Consider the following 26,505-nt stretch of genomic DNA (forward strand, 5'->3'; position numbering starts at 1 on the left):
ATGGAAAAGGAAAATTGAATTATAATTTATTTGCATATGGAGTTACAATCATGTGTAGCTATCACATCTCTTTAACAGGAAAGCCTCTCTATAAATGAAAACCGAGGTTGGACCAAGGTATCGATATGATGCACGAATGGTCTAGGAAAAAAGAAATGGTGTGAAAATGATGAAGTGGAAATCTGATTACTTTTTGAATGAGCGAATATAAACGTGAACATCGTAGACACCATACCTGATGATTTGATGAAAGGAATGCCCGACTTCTAGAAACAGACCAGTGTACTTAAACTTCGTCTTGTAACTTCCTGAAAAAAAGACGGTCAAAGACGGGTTAGGCAATGAGGCAATGTCAGTTGACAGCTCTGTCAACAAACTTAAACAGGAAATTAGAATTATGTACGTCATCCATAGAAACAAAAACAACTAGGCACGCGAACCTTGATTGACAATAAACAAAAATGAAATCGACACAGACGCCATTGCCACAAACCATGCGGAACATGCGTTTATCATTAAAAAAAATCATCAAAATTCTGAAGCAGAGGGATTCTTGGTAAAACGAAAGACTTACAGCATGAAAAAATATTACGAAAAGTAAACTATGCATAGATTTCACCAGTCTGTATAATATTTGTGCTTTCCTCACAAAGGAATATTTGATGAACCCCGATGAAGACACAGATGGACGCAATATATAGTAATTGTACTAAGTGCATCATGGGAAAATCGTTACGTCACATGAGGATGTTATTCCGCGGCAATACACACTTCCCGCCACATTTGCATACTACTTTATATGAAATATCATAGGTTATTAAAAATCAATAAATAACAAACAAAAACAACAAAACAAACACATAAAAAGACAAAACGAAACAAAAAAAACGCATACATTGATGTGTAACTTGAAAAAGGTAGTGATGACAATTCGAATATCAAATACTAGTAGCAGATTTTAATGACTTTCAGAGCTATCAGTCACCACCAAATTTTCCAACAAAAAAAAGTTGACTACAGTTGACATCTGCTTTTCTTCTTAAAGATTACTGTACTTTCAATAGAATGATCAGATTATGTTTTCGGTACCATATTTCAAATTCGTTAGACGACTTCCTTGGTGTCCCTTTAACCAAATAAAAATTATTTCCAGTAGAATGAGAGAAACTGTCTGGCCTAAATAGGTCTTAAGTTTATAAAGGCATTTTTAGGGAATGCACGTACATAATATTTTACCGCAGTAAGTGACGCCCAGATATGTGATTGTTCGGTCATATTCGAATTTGGGTGTGAAGGACGTCTGGTAGGAACATCTGTGCAAGCATTTAAATCGTGTTCGGATTTTGTTCCGAAATATGTTGACATTTTGCTATATCATAGATACACATATATATTACTTCCTTACCTGGTGAATTACGTTTAATGCAAATAAGGTTACCTATAGAATCTACAACGTACACATACCTGTGTCAGGACGAGGGTGTCCAGTAGGTGGCGTCTCGTGGCTCGTGCGGTTGAAATCGACATGCTGTCAATTTGTCATTTGTCACGTGCGGTAGGTGGCCTCTCTGTACATTTGTAAATGTCATTTTGTGGTCGATTTTACAAACAGTGTACTTGTCACCCCTAAGTAATGATTTTCGAACAAACACATAACCCTGTGACAAAATGCATTTTGTAAGATATTTGCGATTAGGATTCAATGGTATTTCAAAACACTTTTAAAACAGACACATATGATTAAGTAAATGTACAATGTATCTCGAATGTTGACTTAATTAAGCCATGTACGTTATATCAAGCTTTGTTTTAAGTGGATGTCCTTCATTGTAATAATTTTAAAACAATCGCAAAATTATCATTTGTTCTTTTGAAAGTAAAAAAAAAACATCGGGTCGAGTGTCATTGGGGAAATAAAGGTTAGGGTATTGGAATACTGGATAAATTAGTACTAAAACTTCTCCTATGAACTGTTCAATCTGGAAAACGTCCTAACCATATTTAAGTGTAAGTGATGGAACTGAATTTCCGTTCACATTTTGCGCTAAATTGTATATACGTGATATATACAAGACTCAATTAAGACATTTTGACAGTCAAGGGATCAGTTCTGGACATACCAATGGCAATAACTTAGTTTACGTAATTTAAGTGTTGGACTATTGTTACCCTTACAGCAGTCATTTTTATCGTGGGAAAATACACTAAAAATAACATTTTACGCACACTGGCGGAGTTTTCCTTATTTTCTCCTTTTTTTTTTTTGACATATTTTGTCTTCATACTGCTTTTAATCCCGTGATAGAAAATTTCATTTACTTTTCGATTTGGTATTTGAATTTCATCCTGATAAGGTCTAAAACGGTGGTGTGAATTAAGAACGTGATCTTTTTTTCTCAGAACACACATTTTAGTTTTAATGAAACTAGTACATCAAGAAAGAGCATTAAAGTTCCTTAAAATGTCACGGCCTTCAACAAATCCCAATAAATGATACAATGTAGATAGTTCACGTGTAACATTTACTGCATTTAGTCAAATGAAATATGTTTGAAGGTAGTTAATTTCAACTTCCTTATCAAGCATTTTAAAGAAGCACTGACTTGCCGTAAAAATATATTCTCTACCTATAACATTGCTTAAGTATGTGTCCCTTTAACGTTGATTATTTTCCCATGTATACCGTCACTATTAATACGTCCGTCTGTGGACACATTGAAGTTTAGACCGTCACTATTAATACGTCCGTCTGTGGACACATTGAAGTTTAGACTGTCACTGTTAATACATACGTCTGTGGACACATTGAAGTTTAGACCGTCACTATTAATACGTCCGTCTGTGGACACATTGAAGTTTAGACCGTCACTATTAATACGTCCGTCTGTGGACACATTGAAGTTTAGACCGTCACTATTAATACGTCCGTCTGTGGACACATTGAAGTTTAGACTGTCACTGTTAATACGTCCGTCTGTGGACACATTGAAGTTTAGACCGTCACTATTAATACGTCCGTCTGTGGACACATTGAAGTTTAGACTGTCACTGTTAATACGTCCGTCTGTGAACACATTGAAGTTTAGACGGTCACTGTTAATACGTCCGTCTGTGGACACATTGAAGTTTAGACTGTCACTGTTAATACATCCGTCTGTGGACACATTGAAGTTTAGACCGTCACTATTAATACGTCCGTCTGTGGACACATTGAAGTTTAGACCGTCACTATTAATACGTCCGTCTGTGGACACATTGAAGTTTAGACCGTCACTATTAATACGTCCGTCTGTGGACACATTGAAGTTTAGACTGTCACTGTTAATACGTCCGTCTGTGAACACATTGAAGTTTAGACTGTCACTGTTAATACGTCCGTCTGTGGACACATTGAAGTTTAGACCGTCACTATTAATACGTCCGTCTGTGGACACATTGAAGTTTAGACCGTCACTATTAATACGTCCGTCTGTGGACACATTGAAGTTAAGACCGTCACTATTAATACGTCCGTCTGTGGACACATTGAAGTTTAGACTGTCACTGTTAATACGTCCGTCTGTGGACACATTGAAGTTTAGACCGTCACTATTAATACGTCCGTCTGTGGACACATTGAAGTTAAGACCGTCACTATTAATACGTCCGTCTGTGGACACATTGAAGTTTAGACTGTCACTGTTAATACGTCCGTCTGTGGACACATTGAAGTTTAGACTGTCACTGTTAACACGTCCGTCTGTGGACACATTGAAGTTTAGACCGTCACTATTAATACGTCCGTCTGTGGACACATTGAAGTTTAGACCGTCACTTTTAATGCGTCCGTATGTGGACATATTGAAGTTTAGACCGTCACTATTAATACGTCCGTCTGTGGACACATTGAAGTTTAGACCGTCACTTTTAATGCGTCCGTATGTGGACATATTGAAGTTTAGACCGTCACTATTAATACGTCCGTCTGTTGACACATTGAAGTTTCGACGGTCATTGTCCACATGTCCGTCTGTGGACACATTAAAGTTTAGACCGTCACTATTAATACGTCCGTCTGTGGACACATTGAAGTTTAAACTGTCGCTGTTAATACGTCCGTCTGTGGACACATTGAAGTTAAGACCGTCACTGTCCACATGTCCGTCTGTGGACACATTGAAGTTTAGACCGTCACTTTTAATGCGTCCGTATGTGGACATATTGAAGTTTAGACCGTCACTATTAATACGTCCGTCTGTTGACACATTGAAGTTTCGACGGTCATTGTCCACATGTCCGTCTGTGGACACATTGAAGTTTAGACCGTCACTGTTAATACGTCCGTCTGTGGACGCATTGAAGTTTAGACCGTCGCTGTTAATACGTCCGTCTGTGGACATATAAAAGTTTAGACCGTCACTAACCACACGTCTGTTAAGCTATATATTTTCTCTCTCCGTACGTCCTGTACATACATAAGTACCTAAAAATTAATGTAACACCAAAAAGTATGTCAGTGCTCTAGCGGCATTATTCCTCGGGGGATTTTGATAAAAATTTTACACTCTTACTTAGGATCATAATATCTCTGACAAGTATGATTGTCAGGGTTGGTGGGTCAAGGTCACTGTTACTTTTTTTTTTAGAATATTCAATGTCAGCACTCGAGTGGCTTCATTTCTTGAAGGATGTTCATCAAACTTCACACACCAATTAAGGACCATAATGTCTGGGATAAGCATCAGTTTCCGGAGTTGTTGGGTCAAGGTCATCTAATGATAACCTTGACCTTTAGAAAATCCTAGAGGGTTCATTCCTTGATGGATTTGGATCAAACTTTAGACACTTTTACAAGACCATAATAGCTAGCGAGGACCGTAAGGCAGGACCGTAAGGGGACATTGTATTGCTTTAATACTCAGTATTCTTGTTAAAATATAAATTTTCTTCAACATGCAAATTACTTAACTGATTTTCCAAATACCATGACACTTGATGTTTCAGAACTGAAGCATGGTTTTAAAAGTTTAATATATTTTACCCATGTGACCTTGAAAGTGTGTTAAGGTCGTTTATATAAGAAAACCTTATGACATCACCGAAACATGCTGGCTGATAACCACGGTCTTCAAAAACTTACTGGCTTGATATCAGTACCAGGTTCTTAAAGGACTCACACAACTAAATAATTTACTATATGTTATTAATAGTGACCCTATCCCTCCATTCGCTCGTTTGAGGTTCAAATGATGTGAAATTGATATCAAATTAAAGTTTGAAAGTTTTTTCTATGGATAAATGTTGTTATTGTATTGGTTTGTTTAATGGCATCTTAGAACACAGGTCCTCAAAAGACAGTAACCCTGACATTTACATTGCACTGAGGAACCCCCACCTGGGGAATTCCTGTCTTTTTCAGTATGAGCGTATATTTTTGATTTTCCGAATCTCAAGACCCTACCCTTTTTTTCTGGTAGATAGAAAGTACCCTATTTCATATGTTATTTACTCACGAAAATAGCTACAAACCTAAGAAACACATTTTCCTCAGGGACTTGGTTCAGGTGAAACACCAGCCGATTGGCTGATTTAGTTGTGAAAGTCCTAATAACCTTCTAAAAGACACTGGTTAAAGGAAAATCTGACGGTTGGACAGACAGTGACAAGAGCTCACTTGGTGCCATGAGGGTGAAAAACAATTAAGAATTATCTTCATTTTTCTTAAATCTTTATTACGACACTGTTTGACTTGACTAAGCATTGTAAATAATTCAACAACTGAAACAATAATATTAGATAAATCAGAGCTCTGGAAGTGACTACATGTGCTCAGAAATAAATACATTGTTATAAAACTGATAATTGATAGCCATTGTACCTGTAGTGCTAATCTGACAAAGTCTTTTTTTTTTTTTAATTGTCAAGCTATTAATGTAACATAATCTTACAAACCTAAATCTGTTATGCAAAATGCCTACATCTACAATAACTTCTTCCGTATATTTCAACCATATTCTCCAATATCTCATGTTGGACTCCAGATACAATATCCTTTTTCCTGATGTGTTTTGCTTTACATATTCACATCTTAAGATGTTAAAGCATGTAGTATGGTCCTTGATTTCATATCCCTTCATCTGAAAATTCCTAATAATAATTCCTATAAAACAAATCCTTGTACTAAATGCAATTCATCAAATTTTTCCAAAAAAAAATATGGCCTGGATCAAAAATCAAAATCATGGTCCTTGAATTGTCTTCATTAGATTGGAGTCAAACTTTCCTCATTGACAGAGGATCTTGTCATGACAAACCCCAAATCATTTGAATTGGATCATGTATTCTATAACATAAAATATTTGTCCAATGTATATATACAGAAGAAATTTTGTGCCAGCATGCTGGGATTTATCATAATTAATTAGTTTATGGTAACAATGGTCTCCTTAGAAAAATATGTGAAAAATATAATGATAACAAAATGAATCATGTCAGTTCATGTCTAACTTCCATTTAATTCCTGATATTTCCCTGGCTAATGTAGTTTTCATTTTGGTGAATTTTCAGGAAAATTACTCCACATATCAACAATTTCACCAAAAATACAATATTATAACTATAATGTGGACACATATATTGTACATCATGTGGCGAGATAAAAGGCACAAGAAAGAAGGATATTCATAAAAAAGTAACATTGTTGCATAGATAGGGGATAAAACAGAAATACAAAAAGAACAGACTGTCAATTTCTTGTATTTTTTCAGCAAAATTAGCACTTCTGATACATTTTTGCATGATTTTCCTTTTTATACATAAAAAAAGAATATTATAGTCATTGTATTTCAAATATATAGCTTTTTTTTCCTTCTAAAAAATGTCTTTAAGAGGAATGTACAACTTGTGTCCTGAGCAATATAAATCCGAAAATTGTAACCCATTGGAGATATAAACCAACAGGTCCATTTCAATTCTGAATATAAGATATTTTTACCCAATCAGTTCTGAGATTTTCTACTACAAGATGAAACAAAAGAATGATCTCAAAGGAAGGAATGTCGACATCACTTTGGCTAATACATGTACGATCAGTCTATCCTTTTCCTAAAACATTTTCCACAAAACCAAAGCAGTCACATTCAAAGCAATACAATTTAAAAATCGACAGTGTAACCTGACACAGTTAAACCATCTCTGAAATACAATGGTAACACTTGTCTTTCTGTTTGATAACCGTTATAGTAGGGTTATAATGAATCGAACATAATCCAATCCCTAGTACATGTATATAGAAGACATTTACCCAATCAAAGTACATATGTAAGTCAATATTACCGTAAAAACTCGTGTAATTTGCGCAGTTTTTTTGTACTTTTACGTTGCCCTGTTATTCCTAATCAAGTGTGCATGATTCTTGCATGATTCTTTAAAACATTCCATATCTATCATCAGATAAAACCTTCAAGATAGCACAAACAAAGCCTTTAGTACTGTCATAACATATTGCAAAGGCAAAACAAAGGTACATCACAATGTATATCAACGCTAGAACCCTTGGATTTCAGAGGTGAAATAAGTCTGCACAATTTCATTTTAAAGAAAAAATTACAGGGAGAAAGAAATGTATTTTATCTATATTGTAATTATTTGTTTTTAAAGGAAAAATTATTGGGACAAAGAAATGTATTTTATTTATATTGTAATAATTTATTTTTAAATAATGTCACTTCAAAATAGTTTGGTTAAGGTACTGTTAGATAACATTACCATGTCTTGTTTGATTTAGTACCAAATTAAACAATTATTATGACCCTTATGTATATCCTTGCTGTTGATTACTAAAAGTGCTTTCAACAGACAAAAACACATTAATTTGACAGTGTTTCATAAAAAACAAATCCATGCAGCGTATAATGTAATAATAAGCATTTTCTATGTAGATTATACACAGGAACACAAGCATTGAATACAGATTCTAATCTTGGAAGGAACACAGTAAAAACATTTCTAAAGATTGAATTTTAAATTCACACCCAACAAACTATATACTGCTAGGAAAGTAAAAATAGATGGGACTGAAAACTGAAAAAAACAGCACATGGCATAATTATAGATATCTTAAAATGGTTCATCATGATTCACAGGAAAGTAATGAAACATACAGCCAGATGAATACCAATAAAAAAGGTTATCTAAGCTGTAGAAATAGGAAAATACATCACGGGTGTAAAAACACTCTACTAACAAAAAAATAGTTTAATTAATTTGTGAATTTTGGTTACATAATCAATTAAGTCAATTTAAAACAAAAAATGAATTGTAGAATTAATGATAAGATATATACAGGTATTGCACCAAAACAACATGTGGCAATGCTCATGAATAATACTATTTTTGTATTTGACCTATCGGGTAATAAGAGACCTGTGTGTTTAACATAAAGAAGAGTTTCCATGAAGTTGAAAAATTCAATAAACAGTGTTTACTTGAGAAAGTGTTTTTTTCTGTATCCTGCTTTCATTTCTGTTATTTCACCCTCATTCTCCAGAATAAAAGTTAAAAGACTTAAGATCGGAGAATGTGTTTTCACAGATCAGTGAAGTACATGTTAGCAAGTTTTTAAGTGATTTAATGAAGCACGCCCATTTCTTTCTCAGAAAAAAATTACTGAGTCAAATACAGTATTTGTACAAGATTCCAGTATTGCTGATAAAAATTCAGAAATATTTTATTTATGTAAGGTGAAGCAAAAACAATATCGTCTTTCTACAATGGGAAACCTTTTCTATGTTGCGGAATTGGTGGATGTTTCAAGGCTCCTAAACAGAACTGTTTATCACAGTTGATCTATAGTTCTACAGCTAAAAAAAAATCTCATAAAAAATAATCAGCAGCAGACAAAACCAATTCAACAGATAAGCAAGCGACTAGATCTGGGTCCTTATCAGGACATCCCAACACCCCTATACACACATATGGCATGCCCAACATCTGAGGCTGGGAAAGTCTACTGACAAATATAAGGGGTACTTCACAGGGGCAAGATACTGCACTGTAATGGTTTCAAGGTTATTCCACTCTACCAGTAAAACACTGATGTGTCTTGTCCCTGTGAATGACAGTTCATTGTGACTTCATAAAATGCATCTGTTTAAAAAGGATATACTTTGTGCAGGGAAGACATTTTTACATGTTACCAGGAATTTACAGCCTTCTTTTTTAATTAATCAACTAATACTGACTCAGTTTAACTAATATTCTAATATTCTTCAACGAAGTTCCCTATGGAAAGTTATGGAGAGTTTCTGAAGCTGATTAAGGAATATTGAATAATGGCCTGGTTACTTATGATTTCAAATTATTTAAAAATGCTATTTTGCAATAAAATTGTTTCTGCTGTAAAAGTGACATGGCTTAATTATCTAGTATCAAGTATTTGTATGTTGTGCTCAAAATATTAATGTTATTAGTTTTAATTCATTTATCCAAGATCACCAAGAGGGCAATCTAAAACTTCTGTGCATATCTTTTTACCCATTACAGAAACCATAATCGCCAGTATAACTTAAACTTAATATGCTGTCTGTCAAATACAGATGTCTATACATGACCGAACCAGACAGGAAAAGCTTCTGTTTATTGTGCACCGATAAACAAGTTTGCCAAAAAAGACCTTTATAGCAAAACCACTAGCATAAATACTCTGTAAGTAATTACTATATAATTGATGAGCAGAAATAATGCATATCATTGTACTTTATCATAATTAAATCCAAACGCTGAATATGAAGTAATGTATATGAGGTTTCAGTTGATGGCTCTGACAACTAACAGTTATCCTTCTGGTTTCACTTTACATATATTTAACACTGATTAAATGTAAGGGAACACTTCACATTACATGTTGGTGATATTGCACATCTGACTACTATATCCCTATATCAACACTGATTTTACATTATCCAATAAAACTGGCTGTTATAGCATTTCCTACTAGCTCCTTCTGTGTTATGTCAAATCAAATTTCATTGGCTAAAAAAAAAAGAAGCTGAAATTGAAATGGAAGACTTTTATAAAAAGCTGAAGAATGTGTGGCAACCTTCACACAGACGACTTAGAAATCTGAAGTCACAAATGATTGTCCAATATACCAAAAATTACAAATTATTAAGTGAACCATATTCAACATAAAATAAGGGAAAGGAATGTACACATGATTTGTATTTTTACTATTTTGATTTACAATTGCAGAATTTTTCTGCTGTTTAATGCTGAACAAAACAAAAAATAAATGTGTGATTTATGTTCACACAACACTTAAAGCTGTGCTGGGAAACAGAGCAGCAACATGAAAAAAAATCATGTAGAAATAACAGTTCAACAATAGAAATCTCTAATATAGAAAATGAAATCTCTAAAATAAAAAAAAATAATTACATGTTCATAAGATTCTCATCTGTTAACTGTGCTTCACATACCTCAATATATACTGAATCGAAACACATGCTAGTATATATTTCTAAATAAATGCATGATAACTGACATTGGTTTTATACACAGTACACTGTATTTGATATTTATACATTGAACAACAAAATGTCCAAAGGGCCTGTGACTGGTTACAATACTGTAACACTAATGATTAAGGGGAAATGAATATATTTTTATGAAAGGGTGTATATAAATGTACTGATATTTATATTAGATATACATTTGTACATTGTATTTCCACAGAGTCCATTTTATGGTGCATCGGGGAAATGGTGACAACATTGACATGGCTGTCGTGGGGTTTTTAATTAGTGCTTTGTAATAATACAATATCATTAATATTTTGGTATATACAGAGTGTACAAAAAGGAAACTTTAATTAATAAATAGCCACAACATTGTTGCACATTTGACATGTTTAAGTGTACAACACTATGGTACAGAAATACACTATTAAGACTAGATAACCATATGGAAGATGAAAAGGATCGGGACATATTGGAATAATTCTATACAATTTTTTAGCATATTAATAAAGTTAATACATAGTTGAAGAACAAAGACACAAGTTGGACTGAGGATTCAAACTCTGATCCTGCTCGATCTGAGGTATCGGGTGACCGACAATAAGCCCTGTCCAATTCCTCTGGTACATATAGTCATATACTGTATATTGACAATTTTGTACTCTGGTACACATATACTGTATATTGGCGATTTTGTCCTCTGGTATATATACTGTATATTGATGATTTTGTCCTCTGGTATATATACTGTATATTGACAATTTTGTACTCTGGTACACATATACTGTATATTGGCGATTTTGTCCTCTGGTATATATACTGTATATTGATGATTTTGTCCTCTGGTATATATACTGTATATTGACGGTTTTGTACTACAATGTTGTTAAATATATAGTATGACTGGGTATAAGTATGATATACATGTATCTTTCCGAATCACTATCAGGTCAACGAACTGATTAATTAGAAGATCATCCAAATCCAAGATCTGAATTTTTTAACAAAAACTTTTGAACTATGGATTAAAGTGTAAAATCTGTGGACCAGTGATGAATTGCACATAAACAATTATGGCTTTAACAGACATATAAATAAATTTTGATTTCAGATGCAAAATTCATGGATTTAGAAATAAAAGATTTATTTTCAGTGTATGAGACCTTCAACTTACCAGATATACACAGATATAAAGTAAATAACCACGGATTTCAGTTAACACTTCATACATGCTGTATTTCCCAGAGAAATTCTATCAGGAAAACAGTCTTTAAGAAATCTGTTAAAAGAGCCATTTGGGAACCATTCATCTATGGGACCCTTTATATCTAATAGGCTTACTACAAACACTTGATCTTCTATCCCTGTAGCATTGTAAAGTCTTATATACTTAAAAATATATAATATCTCTACCAAACAAATCTGTTTTTTTAAATGTCATTCATCTAATAATTTCTCTCTTTTCATATTTTTTGCTATATGTAAAAATAACAACAAACCCAGAGTACAACATTTAGCAATGTAAGGGATGCAGGAAATGTGAGGACTGTTGGAAGCTATGAATTATGATAAACCCAGTAAAGATGTATAGGGAGACAACAGTGCATAGGTGATTATATATAAATGCTGCCTTGTTACTGGCAATAGAAAATATCGAAGGTAGAGTATATACGTATCCCACAGTGAATTGGATTGATTTTTTTCTGGAGGAAGGGAGATAACTCAATCAAATATATGGTTACCGTCAGTTATTTTTTGCCATCAAACATACATTTCTGCCAAGATATTTTGATGTTTCTCTTAAAATTTTTGTTATGCCTCCCTCAAAATTTTTCAAAGCATCTTTAGATTATAAATATGTTTCTAAGCAATGTTGGCTGCATAACTGCGATCAGCTATGATGCCAGTATAACAAGGTTTACTGTATAATGGTGGCAGTATAACAAGGTTTTACTGTATAATGGTGGCAGTATAACAAGGTTTTACTATGAAATGGTACCACTTAATTTTTTATTATCAAATGGTAGTTGTTTTTGGGTAAACAAATGCAGGCAGCATATCAAAGGACAATGTTAAAGTGTAAACAATTTGTTTACAATGCAAAAAAAAAAATTGAAATAAAAAAAAAACTTAATATATAGAACACAATATAAATATGGCACCATTCGAATGTATATTAAATCATGCACAATTTTAAGATATAGGGAAGATCTCTCAGGAATTCGGATATAAATGGCTGGGGACATTGTATCACATAATTTTATAGGATTGTTTTAGGTTGATATATTTCCATAAAACACAGTATATGGACAGTATATGGTCAGTATTTGGCCATGGCAAGTTTTTCAGCAATGTCATAAACATGACCTGATAAAGAAAATTTGACATGATGACAATGAAGGATGTGAAAGTACCTTGAATGCCTCATGAAGTATATTGTGTAATGAATAAATATTTATAAATATTAATTGATATACAATGTATTTTGATTGATAGAGTAAGTTTTCTCCTTTACTGAAGAAAGCGATATATTAGAACTTCAAATTATCAGGGTTTGGTTGATCAAAAGATGATTAGGCTAATCACAAGTTAACAGCACTTTTCAATCCTGATAAAATTATTTCTGGTAAAACTTTATAAAATTTCATGACACTTCAATCTCCTCCTACCTGCCTGTTTTAAAGAATACACACAGGTTTTGAAGTAAAGGAGAAATGAGAATTTCGCTAATCAAGTGATTAAGCTAATCACCTTTGAGAAACTGGACACTGTTACTCAATACAAGATGGAACCTAAATTAGCAAGCCATGAGTCACAAAAATTCCCTCAGATTTTTGGAGCTGAGGCATGAACTTCTGACTTACCCACTCATAAAATATGGTAACCTGTTGTGATCAAATCACATGTCAGAACATCTCAATAACTAACACGTTAAGTGTGTCCTAAACTTCAGATATGTGGCTGGTATATAATAGATTCCTCCCAAAAGTAAAAACCATAGACTGCAAATTCACTTTAAAAAAATTTCAAATAGTACAAAGAAAATTAAATTGAGTGATATTTTTCCTTTTTGAACGGAGGGGAAGAGTTAAGAAATTTTGTAATTAAAGGAATGTTTTGTAATAACAGAAAATATACCCATAATGACATACGTTTATATAAATCTCTGAAAATTTGGTATACTCCTGGCCTTTTCTTGTAATACCTTAACATTACTGTCTGTTTAGGCCTTTCCATAGAGGAGTAATAGTGAAACATAAGGTTCAAAGAAAATAGCATGCACATATAATTAAAGATTTATGGCAATTTGAAATAGAAACTCATCCAGTATCTTAAAATGGATATTTGTTGAAAGGGCAAAAACCCTTCCAATACACAAGTTTTGCTAAGTTTTATCATCAGGATAAATGTCAATTTTCCATAAAAGACAGATAAAATGAGTTAAGATTTCAAAATCAGGAAATACGTAAATAAGACAATATATATGGAAGGAAATATTTTTTAAATAATACATTTATTTAGAATTCTGAAAACGTTCACTATGGTTATTTCGTGAGAATATCTTGTGACGATACAGAATGAATGCCTTACATGTCGACTGTAGAGACAGCAGTTTAATTATCATTAAATGTTTCAGTAATTGTTTTGGCTGTTATCTCTCGTTTTCTGTATAATTATCAATGAATGTTAATTATTCTGTAAACTATTTCCGTTTTCTGTATAATTATCATTAAGTGTTAATTATTTTGTAAACCATCTCCATTTTCTGTATAATTATCAATGAATGTTAATTATTTTGTAAACCATCTCTGTTTTCTGTACAATTATCATTAAACGTTAATTATTTTGTGTACCATCTATATTTTCTGTATAATTATCATTAAACGTTAATTATTTTGTTAACCATCTCCGTTTTCTGTATAATTATCATTAAACGTTAATTATTTTGTGTACCATCTATATTTTCTGTATAATTATCATTAAATGTTAATTATTTTGTTAACCATCCCTGTTTCTGTATAATTATCATTAAATGTTAATTATTTTGTTAACCATCTCTGTTTTCTGTATAATCATCATTAAACATTAATTATTTTGTTAACCATCCCTGTTTTCTGTATAATTACTATTAAATGTTAATTATTTTGGTTATCACCTGTGATGAACTCAATACTTGATTAAAGATTTATCAATAGTGTTTCTCTGACACAATATCTAGTGTTCTGCGTATAAAAACATAGTAGCCATTAAGAGTGACCTCCCTTGGCATATTTTACAGTTCTTGTTCTTTGTCTATTAAAAATGAGCATGAGGCCTGTCCTATATATGCGTTCAAACTGATTCTTTAAATACAACATTTCTAGCATGAATTCCGACAAATTTGCAGATGTTAATACCGGCCTGTCAGAGAGGAAGAGATCATCAGATCAATCCTTATTAAACAAACAACACTTTTTAAAATTTGATAAACAACAATGGCCAAGTTGAACCAAGTGATGGGAGTTAAATCTGATAACAAATTGTCAGGAATGACTCAGGTAAAGTAATCAAGCTGAACGGTTGATAATAGCAAGTTTCAACCGAATGGTGACCCATATTGGATTAGCAAAACATGATGCATGACAAATGGCACATAGAGTGTACAAATAGTGACGTGTAAACCTACTTGATTCTAATTTTAGTAACATTAGTGGCGATCAGAGATTTCAGCATCATGGCAAAATGGTGTATTTAATGAAGGGTGTCTACCAAATACCATTTACAACCAGAATTAAATCTATCCCCTACTTTTGTATCAAGTTTATGAGTTATTCCACTTGGGCTTATATCTAGTGGTGCATCTTTGTGAAGTTCTTTACTTTTGAAGATACCCATGTAACACATTAAGACATATGTGTAATGGTCTACCAATGTATATATGAAGTAACCTGTCCACACATGGGGACATCTGTATTACAAATACTAGTTTAGGAAGAAATATCACAGAGAAATCTTTATAAAGTTTAGCTACAATGATATTCCACACCGTTTTTGTAGCATTACATTTTCATCCATTACTTATAAAGAAATCAGTAAAATTGTACCATCCTTGACTTCTCATTTACATAAAAACATTCAACAGCCAATCAGGTTCTTTGTACCATGTCAACGACGTAGCCATCCTCGACACTCTTTACAGTACCCCTGGTATATGTCATAGATAAATCGAAGGCATGCGACCAATTACTTGATTGGTATACAGAAAATAATAATCTCACCAATCACTAAGATTTCCTAAAGATCGCAGAGGAGTGACAACAAGGTTCAAAGCCAGTCAATTTAACAGTACACTGATCTGGAGATTCGTTTGATGTACATCAAGGGATTTAACTATTTATTTTATCTACAAGATGGTGGTTACTGAGCCTTTAATTTTGTTATGACAAATTCCAGGTGTAGAGAGTATAAGTGACAAAACTCCTTAAGTATCAAGGATGTAGGTGCAGAACTATTAGTTCATAACAACCAACTGACCACTCGTTTCCATTAAAGCAACATTTTTCTCTGAAATACATTCCGTACTAATCAAGAGTTAAATTGCACAAAATCAACCATTTCATCAAATTGTTCAACTGTTCTTTCTTGGAGCATATACCATTAATTACTAAATTTTCTAGTATACCAAAATAACTGACAAGTCTGTATTACCAGCTTCAAAGTTCAAAATTACATTGTATTAAAATACATTGTACTAAAATACATTGTTTATCTTACCAATCCACTTCAAAGTAAGCGTGAGTTAACCAACTATTCAGCTTGTGCGTACCAAATAAAACTGACCATCAAAAAACTACTGTTATTTCTTATTTGTGGAGAGCAAAAACAGATTGATCAGATTCTGTGTAAGAAAAACTGCCTTTGCTATATCAGTATATGAATTAGAGCGTAACTTGTTTCTGACCAGTAAGCTGCTGGAGAACGGAGTTCCACTCATACCATTCCTCCTCATCCTTGACCTTGAAGATATGACATCGACCTTTCCCAGTTTTGTCCTTCAGGCAAATTTTCTTCTTCACTTTTCCCTTACTGGCACCGCCAGATGCTGCAACAAATTTCCAAATTCCATTACAGAAAAATAAGTTTTGTTATATAAGTTTTCTTTTAATCAAACAGTATCACATAAACAGTATCACAAAGTAATTTCTATATACTAATCAAGGTTTAATTTGAGGGAAGACATGAATTTTTACATGATCCATCTTTCTGTTTGAAGTTACAGTAACAATTTCTTGGGCAGGAGAAACAACCCCTAACAAACACTTTTGTTAACAAAGCAGTATACTCAACTTCTTATCTGAAAAACAATTTTCTATTTTTCTATTTATGGTAACAATTACCTGAACTTCAGACAAATTTTTTCAGATAATTGTTTTTTGTGGTGAGGAAGCACTGTATGAAGTTTAAGTAGACTAATATGTCCTGGCTGATCATGATTTAAGTAATAATAAATGTTTATTATCAACATCCAACATTATTATAATACTGGCTTCAGTACTTGTCTGTTACAATATAAAACAACCATTGAGTGAACACATGAAGACAATCAAATCTTGTCACATGTATACACATGTATAATATACTGAGAAATAATTTTCTTGCTTTTCTTAATCTTTTTTTAACTAAAAGGAACTTGAACATAGGAGTGAAGATATTGATGCCATATAAATTAAAATCATATATTGCTGTATATGTTAAAATTATATACTGCTGTATACGGTATGTTAAAATTATATACTGCTGTATATGTTAAAATTAAATACTGCTGTATATGTTAAAATTAAATACTACTGTATATGTTAAAATTAAATACTGCTGTATATGTTAAAATAATATATATATGGTCATATCAAACCAAACACAAGAGATATTGCATATTTTCAGTATATTAAACAGATTACTTACAAAAGCTGTCTTTTCTGGACAACTGGACATCATACTTCTCCAGATCAATGAACTTGGACACTAACACCGACCCAGTCTGAAAAAAAAACAATTTCTTTAAGTAATAGCTATAGGCTTTAGAGATTTTGATAATGAAGACAAAGTAAAAGAGGTGTTCACAACAAAAAAACTGGAATATGAAAATGGAAAAGAACCAAAATTCAATTTAAATTACTTTGAAAATATGTTTAAAGAAGCATTTTGACAGAAAATCTTTCAAAATTACTAAACAAAGTGTTTAAGCTGTTTATCAAGGAAAATAACTCACACACTGCGCAATGGCTCTGCCATACTCAATGGTGCTTGGTTTTTCCCTCAACACAACCCGTACAACTCGCCAGTCCTTTGCTATATGTCGCTGTGGGAAATAAATAACGATTATAACACAACCCGTACAACTCGCCAGTCCTTGGCTATATATCTCTGTAGTAAATAAACAAGGATTACAACACAACCCGTACAACTCGCCAGTCCTTGGGTCTCTGTAGTAAATAAACAAGGATTACAACACAACCCGTACAACTCGCCAGTCCTTGGCTATATATATTATGTCTTTGTGAGAAATAAACAAGGATTACAACACAACCCGTACAACTCGCCAGTCCTTGGCTATATATCTCTGTAGTAAATAAACAAGGATTACAACACAACCCGTACAACTCGCCAGTCCTTGGGTCTCTGTAGTAAATAAACAAGGATTACAACACAACCCGTACAACTCGCCAGTCCTTGGGTCTCTGTAGGAAATAAACAAGGATTACAACACAACCCGTACAACTCGCCAGTCCTTGGCTATATATATTATGTCTTTGTGAGAAATAAACAAGGATTACAACACAACCCGTACAACTCGCCAGTCCTTAGCTATATATATTATGTCTTTGTGAGAAATAAACAAGGATTACAACACAACCCGTACAACTCGCCAGTCCTTGGCTACATGTCTCTGTAGTAAATAAACAAGGATTACAACACAACCCGTACAACTCGCCAGTCCTTGGGTCTCTGTAGTAAATACACAAGGATTACAACACAACCCGTACAACTCGCCAGTCCTTGGCTATATATATTATGTCTTTGTGAGAAATAAACAAGGATTACAACACAACCCGTACAACTCGCCAGTCCTTGGGTCTCTGTAGTAAATAAACAAGGATTACAACACAACCCGTACAACTCGCCAGTCCTTGGCTATATATATTATGTCTTTGTGAGAAATAAACAAGGATTACAACACAACCCGTACAACTTGCCAGTCCTTAGCTATATATATTATGTCTTTGTGAGAAATAAACAAGGATTACAACACAACCCGTACAACTCGCCAGTCCTTAGCTATATATATTATGTCTTTGTGAGAAATAAACAAGGATTACAACACAACCCGTACAACTCGCCAGTCCTTGGCTATATATATTATGTCTTTGTGAGAAATAAACAATGATTACAACACAACCTATACAAGAATTACAAAATGACTCCCAAAAAATCAGGAAAATGGAAAAATTGGTTACTGAAATTTCAATAACATTCAGAAATTTCATGTGAAATTTTACAAAATGAAGAAATTCAATATACTGTAAAGAATATGAACTTATAGCTATCATTTAAATGTATTTTTTAAAAAGTTCAATACCCTTTTTAATAAGAATCTTTCCCTGAGAATTTTGCCCTTCCTGAGTTTGACGTCGACGTCAACATTATCTTCCTCTTCCTCTGAAGATTCCGAGTCACTGTCTGTGCTGTCATAGTAACTGCTCCTCTTGCCACCAAGATTCAGAGAAGTCTGTAAAATAAATCTCTAATGTGAATCACCTGTAAACCACGACTACAGGAACAATTAAAATAGTTTTCTACCCAACACAGATATGTTCTCATCACATAACTGGTCCAAGATTCATCATCATTCCGTAACTTTAGGAAATTCCTTTTATAATACATACACTTCTAAAGGAAAACATTACGAAATGTAAGGTTCCTTACCTTCAGATACCTTTCCTAAACTCCAAAAATGCTTTCCTAAATTTTAAGTTACCTTAATTCAGGAACAGAGACAAAACTGAGGCCTGGTCGATCCTACCGTACCGTATACTATACCCATATTAATATCATAACATACATTTGCAATAACACTACTGTGACATCATAAACAAATCACATCACACGGTTGCCTTATTATTTATATCATTTCTTACATATTTTCACCTGAATATTAGTTATGTGTTAAGTTGAATCTTGCACCGATGTTTATGTTGTATGGAATTTATTTAAAACTTTAAACCATTTGATATGTCACTGGCCTAAAGGTTTGTATCAAATTATCTAACTTGCTTATTTAATTCCATATTACATACACTGGTATAAATGTAAAATCCTCAATTTTACAGAGAGTTGGTAGTACCAGAATATTTCTGTAAATATGAAAGCTTTAAATCAATACAATTGCTGGACATCAAATCTATGATGGATGGTTTTTGATTTATAATTATGACATGTGTAACATAATAATTTAAAATTAATACATTTTTCTTTATAATTTGTTTTTACTTCCTTGAACAAGGTACTTTCCGGTATATTCAGTTGTACAAATGGGTAGGTACATAATGAAAAGGAGTCTTATGAAAGACAGGTTCTAGACATAATTCTGAAGTTGGGTCACATTACAGAAACTGAGAAGAAAAGCTATCTAAAGACTACCATGCCAGTTAACAGATCCTCCAGTTGACCCTTGACTTTTACCAATTTCAGAAGTTAAATCTCTATTTCTCAGAAATATGAATGGTCAAAATATTATGTCAAATAGACATGCTCATTCAAACTCAAAAGTCAAATTTGATTTTGGAGAGTCAAAAACATACTCTTAAGGGTCTACTGGATGCCCTGGTTAAGATTCTCAGAATATCACAGAACTGGAGTTAGCTCCTAAAGACCTCAAAACCTATTCTACAAAAATCTTTATAATTTTTTCTTCACCAAACACAAACAGAAACTTACAATCACCAAACACAAACAGAAACTTACAAATCTGTAAAGTTTATCATCGTCACTGAACTTTGCGGAGGCTCCCGCTGCTCCGTCGTTGATATCAACTTCCTGGACATGTCCTAACTTGAGAACAGTTTGGACCATGGCTGATCCAGCATCACGCTTACGCACTATTGACCAACGAAGCAGCCAATCAACCACATCACTGCCTAGAGGATGTAACAATAGAGTAAATTGAAGAAAAAGGATTTGCTCCTGGATTGCCCCATAATTCAATTAGATTATTTCAATCTTTACCAGTGACTAGCAACACTGAACCACATTTACAGGTCATGTAACCACTTACAAATGTATTATATACAATTATTGAATTTTGTGGAGGTGTACACGAGATTATAAGGATCTGGTCAATACTTTGTTCATCGAGGCCGCAGGCTGAGGTGAACAAACTCTTGACCAGGTCCGTTTATTGTTCGGGTATCTCGTCTACCATATTGTAGACAATGTGATGCCGAACAATCGTTTGTTTCCAGCATTCTGATTGGCTGTTGTATAAAGTAACATGTTGTGTGATTGGAGGCAAAGATTCTGACCTGTTTGTTCTATAAATAGTATGTACAGGTCTGCAATGCCTGGGGAATTTTCCACCGGAGCTATTTTTAGCACGAACAGGTCTACTCACTGATAAGTTCTTGTGAGGAAAACAGGAAATTGGCCAATGAAAATTAAGGAAACACTCCAGCCATATTACAACATTATTTATACACATGTAATATTCATTAAGAGTTTTTACATCATATCAATACTGAATTTTAGAAGTCATTGAACATGGTAGGAGGCAGAAATATTCATTTTACATTCAACCTTGACCTAAAGGAATAGTACTGGGGCATGTGATATGTTGTTCAGCAGTGGTGTACATGTATTCCATATTTATCATGTAATAAGACCTGGGGCCAAAACAATAACTTAGAATTAAAGTAGGAGTTGGTGTAATTGTTGGGTGAAATGTTGGGTCAAACTTACCTTTGAAGCAGTTTTTATGAACAGCCCCATTCCGGACATGGTTGGCCAACATGACTCCAGCATCAGGGTCCTGTATTGCCCCGAGTATCTCGCTATCAACACAAGATTCAAAATACACTAAATCTTTCCAAAGACCAACTGACTTAATTTGAATATCTTCTTATTACAAAGCTTATCAAAATCCCTAATTCAGCTCTATCTTATTTATTCTATAACCCTTGGATAAATTCTGAATGTAACAAATCTCTTCCCTCTGGTCCGATGAAAATTTGTTATCAACAAGCTTTACTGTAACACAATCTTGTAGTAAGATCTTTCAAATTTTGACCAAATAAGGCATAAGAAAGAAACTTAGATTCATTCATCGTTAAATTCATACAAACATCATCCTTCATTATAATGTGGCTTTATGGAAATTTCATGAACAAGAGGCCCAATAGGCAGGTATCTGAAAAGCTATAGGTTGCTCAGTTATTACTTATTGCCACATTATACAATATATTTTCACATTTGCATTAAGAATATTTTTCAGAATTTGATTTAGTCCTTTGAATCTACTCATTCAACTTTTTACGATTATCCAGCAATGCAGTTTGTAATGGATACTTTACAGCTGCCATATCTAGGGATTTTCTGACCCCTATGACTTTGAAAGTGGGCCAAGGTCATTCATTTGTACATTAATAACCTGCAGAACACCAGCGTGATTTTGGGCCTCTTAGTCTATCATCAAACCTGGCAAAAGTTGCTTGAATTTATCACACCTAATTTATCACACCTGAAACCTTGAAAGAGGATCAAGATTTTTATATCTGTAACTCTTCTTCACGCATGCAATTGGTAAAACGATTATTGTGCCTCGTGGTAATTGAGAAAAAGTTTCCTTTGAAGAATGTGGCCTAATTAGAAATAGGCCAACGTCATTTACTCAAACCGACTGTATATAGTTCTTACCATTAAGGGGTGACTTCATATCCTTCATACATACCTAACATTGACTTTAGCTCTGAAGGCTGGAAATGGTACACTGCCATTGGAAACCTGAAAAGAAGCATTGTCTCCATATATATAGAAAATATATCCATCAGCCAGTGTTCAAGTTATGGACATTGAAAGAAGAAGGATGGCTGTCGAATAAAGCAGGATAGACAGAAATAATAATGGCTGTTAAAACTTATCCTGGGTATTAGTATAATGGTTACTGACATCAGATTTTGTCTCCAGACATAATAAAGGTTATTCATAGTGCTTGTCTTACTGTTACACCACAATACTAACACTATAACACTCAATCCGAAACCAAATTACACTCAGCTAGCCTAGCAATAATGCAGTTGGCCTGGCAGGAGAAAAACAATTTCTGTGAAAGTTTACAGTGGTTGGAAATCAATAGATATATTGTTGAGCTCTCAACAGCAGTTAAGCAAATATTCTTCATTTCGGTCTAACATCAGTCAGAATTACGGTTTATCATATATTTATCAGAATAACTTGGACTAGTAATTTTTTCAACATCACTCAATAGATATATACCAGCTACAATCTAAACCAATGACTGACCTGTTTTGACCCAGAGATGGAGCGTATCACAGCACCAATGGCATGGGCCCATCCTTCACGGTCCTTCCTACCTGCTGCCTGTAGGTATATCTCCTCACCCTCAGGCAAAACTATCTTGAATACTCCCTTAATTATAAAACAATGGTTATTATTTTTTTAAACTGAAGTCAAAGAATGTTTGCTTAACTTTTACAGTAAATACAGTATATTTCTAAATCAACATATTTACTACAAACATATCTTTAATATGACATGCTTACATTTTTTTACACTTTTTATGATAAATAAACGTTTAGTTGTTTAAATATTTTTTGTTTACGATTCATTACTTCCTGATCCATCCTCTATATATACAACAATGATATGGACTCTTCACTTGCCTCTTATTTTCCTAAAGCACCAGAGTTAGAAAGTAGATGTCTTTTGATTATAAGATATCAGAGTAAAATTACAGGAAAGGACCAAATAAAGTAACCTGTAATTAATAAATCCAGAAAATGTTTTTTTCTAAATTCTCAAATGGATGTTCAACAGCATTTCTAGAGAGATCTAGATTATTTCATTAAACTGAGCATGGATCTCTTTATCGTTGACTAGAATGCTGTGAAAATACAGTATCACTGCATCAAATAAGTTTTAAAATTGAAGATATAAATTCAAATGAATTTGTAGAACTTACCTGGGCATCAGCTACTGGGTCATCTATACAAGGGCAGATAACTGATGCTCCTTGTAATGAAACGATTGTTACTATCACTGTTTTGTCACGTCTGTGATGACAAGTCAGCTGATCTTCATGAAGAACTAGCCATCTGATTTTCCATCTTTTATTTGGCTCCTATATCATAAAACAATATATATACATTACATTAGTAGAAAACAAGAATAATTTCTCAAGTTATTTATTGATGTTTAAGCTATCAATGTGTAGCGGGACTGGACTGGGTCGATCATCGGTGACCAGGTAGCTCAATTGGTAGAGCATCTGGCTAGTGTTCGGAGGTCCCTGGTTCGAACCCCAGTATGGCCGCTACATTTTCTCCTCTCCTACACAAATGTATATACTTACTGTAAGTTTTATCCCACGATTTGAGCTCTAGAGAATACATGTACATAATGTTTAAATTGTTATTGAAGATGCTCTACTCAAGCAGAAGCATTGATAATGCCATGGTTCAGTGAACAAACACAATAACTGCCTACCAGCTCCACTGGCCATGTCTGTTGTTCCATCAAAAAATATGTATATAGAACGAACAAATCAAGGAAAACAACAAAGTAAGAATGCAGTACGTGTCAGCTAACTTTCATAGGGTGATCACATGATTTTGTGTTTTGGACATGAAACTCGAAACTGTATCATTTGAAAGGAGATTAAGGTACTGAATTATAAGAAAAGAAATGATAAAAAAGATGACTCATCGAAGAATGCAGGTAATTATATCGCAATATTACACTAATCTTACTTGATGCATGTATTAATTAATCAAAAGTAACTTGGAAAAAAACTCTCTAAAAGCAAAGGAAATGTAACATAAACTGCAGCAAAATTTTAGGAACCAAGTTTCATGATCGGTAGCATTTCTGTCCCATGGAAAACTTTGTAAAGTGAAACTGATTTTCAACGGGGCCGATCCGATGGAGTAGAGACTTTTGCAGTCAATATTATAAGTACAAGAAGCCAATTAAACAGCCAAATGATATTTACGAATTTCAGAAGATATCCTGTTTTAAGCGTCGTATTCTCATTATCCATTTGGTTGGTGTGTGTCTTTCAAGTCAAACTTCATTATGCATCATCTGTTTTCCTCGTTGTTTTTGTTTTTCAGCAACTAGTAGTTAGATGGCGCTCCGATGTAAACTTCCTGTTCCCAATTACCTGGGGCCCAGAGAGGGGCGTCTTAATAAGAGAAAGAAGTAGCTGCCAGATGGCCTTTTATAATAAGCTGCCGCAGCAACGTATAAAAGACGATGTATCTGCATTGTAGCAGATGGAGCCTAGTTTTTTTTTTTAGAAAGACGCATTAGCTTTATCTGAGTGCGGCGGGCTTCGAGCCTTATGAACGATTAATAGATTGCTACTTGAACCAACTGGCCTCCCTCAAAATTCGCAGTACAGTCAGTTCCTACTAGCTTTAGGCGGATAGGCCTAGCTCTACGGTTACAATAATCTGGTACTAGACAGTGATGCGTTTTATTGTATACATATGTACAAAGGTACTAAAGCAATATCAGATTTACTGTTGACATTACGTACGTGTGTATTGCGCAGGCGAAGTATAAAATATATCAATTAGCGAGCTCGAGCGAGACGAACTTTGATATTAGAACATGTAGAATGCAAGTCACAGTATAGTCCGAATTTTCTAACGATCTTACTACGTTGAAAGGCGATATTAGCATCAGAACCCTTCGGATTAGTTAGAGTATAGACCTCTACTGTTGTATAATTAGACTCGGTGTAAAAGCATATACATATATATATAGACACTAGATACTAGAGACAAATATGTGAACACAAAACCGGAAAACATTGATGAAATATCATTTAGTTCAGATTCTTATAACACATGTATATATGAGTTTTCCCTTTAGATTTCCGGGCAAGTTTAATTGATTAATTATTGCATTCCTAGCCTTTTAATTTCCCACCGTGGTTTAATGTAGGCTTGTGTAAAGCAAAATGTATGTTTTTGTGATAGAAACAATCGTGTATATATAGGTGTAAGCTGGTACACTTACAGTATAATTAGTTGGATCATGTGACACCGATTCATTTTCTTTTCGATTAGTCAATGTTTGAAACGCAATTGATTACTATAGTTTATGATATATTCAATTAAATATGATCGTGCTGTTAACGTAATTAGGAATAATTATGAAATAAAATAAACAAGGTAGATAACTCATGATACTGAACTTTTAAATTGTTCAAATCTGGACATTGAATGTTTATAAAATCAGCATACGATTACACAGGCCACTGTTTTGCTGGATCAATGTACCTCGATCTTAGCAACATATGCCAAACAAAGGAAATTGTTACTGGCCACGGTCATGTCGCCTATGGTAGGGACAAAAGTGTTGAAGCCGTGAAAAAGAAAAGAAAAGAAAAAGAAGACAGACAGACCGAACACAATTGTCAGACTATGAAGGGATATGCATAAAGGTGCACCAACAGGACGATTTAACTTCATTTGGTATATTTATAGCGAATAGGAGAACATAAATTGCGTGAAAATTATTTTCTACACTGGTGCCTCTAGAATCTAATCATGTTTTTCTTAGTCACCTAGCAGTGTTACCATCCAGCAATCTAAAAGGAAAACTAAGCTGTAGATAAGCGTGTTCATTTAAATACCCATATAACGTTATTTTTCCATTTCTTGGTGGGAATAGCCAACTTTCTGCAAATTAACTATGTTTACAGTTCACAGTCGATTAGTGTATAATGTCT

General features: G+C 33.7%; 2 protein-coding genes across 2 annotated transcripts; both read right to left on the reverse strand.

Annotated features, from left to right (window-relative positions):
* Positions 1 to 2,639: 2,639 nt before the first annotated feature.
* On the reverse strand, positions 2,640 to 4,379 carry LOC117331173 (putative uncharacterized protein DDB_G0282133). Its single transcript, XM_033889770.1, has one exon. The coding sequence runs from the start codon at positions 4,377 to 4,379 to the stop codon at positions 2,640 to 2,642; it is 1,740 nt and encodes a 579-aa protein (XP_033745661.1).
* A 6,883-nt stretch (positions 4,380 to 11,262) lies between these two features.
* Positions 11,263 to 24,870, reverse strand: LOC117330604 (pleckstrin-like). Its single transcript, XM_033889021.1, has 10 exons — positions 24,757 to 24,870; positions 23,728 to 23,886; positions 23,049 to 23,174; positions 22,477 to 22,529; positions 21,489 to 21,580; positions 20,499 to 20,671; positions 19,114 to 19,263; positions 17,746 to 17,835; positions 17,439 to 17,514; positions 11,263 to 16,578 (listed from the first exon to the last, which is right to left on the reverse strand). Exons 1-10 carry the CDS (start codon positions 24,802 to 24,804, stop codon positions 16,415 to 16,417), a joined length of 1,131 nt encoding a protein of 376 aa, XP_033744912.1. The 5' UTR covers positions 24,805 to 24,870; the 3' UTR covers positions 11,263 to 16,414.
* Positions 24,871 to 26,505: the final 1,635 nt, after the last annotated feature.

This window comes from Pecten maximus, chromosome 7 (assembly GCF_902652985.1).
Source record: "Pecten maximus chromosome 7, xPecMax1.1, whole genome shotgun sequence".
NCBI classification, from domain to species: domain Eukaryota; kingdom Metazoa; phylum Mollusca; class Bivalvia; order Pectinida; family Pectinidae; genus Pecten; species Pecten maximus.

Excerpts from the sequence above, each read along its gene's own strand:
- LOC117331173 (XM_033889770.1), bottom strand. The coding sequence starts at position 4,379 with ATGTCCACAGACGGACGTATTAACAGCGACGGTCTAAACTTCAATGCG.
- LOC117330604 (XM_033889021.1), bottom strand. The coding sequence starts at position 24,804 with ATGGATAATGAGAATACGACGCTTAAAACAGGATATCTTCTGAAATTC. Across the intron at positions 23,175-23,727 it reads ACCCAGTAGCTGATGCCCAG|GGAGTATTCAAGATAGTTTT; the intron begins GTAAGTTCTACA and ends TTTATAATTAAG. Across the intron at positions 17,836-19,113 it reads AAAGATTCTTATTAAAAAGG|CGACATATAGCAAAGGACTG; the intron begins GTATTGAACTTT and ends TATTTCCCACAG.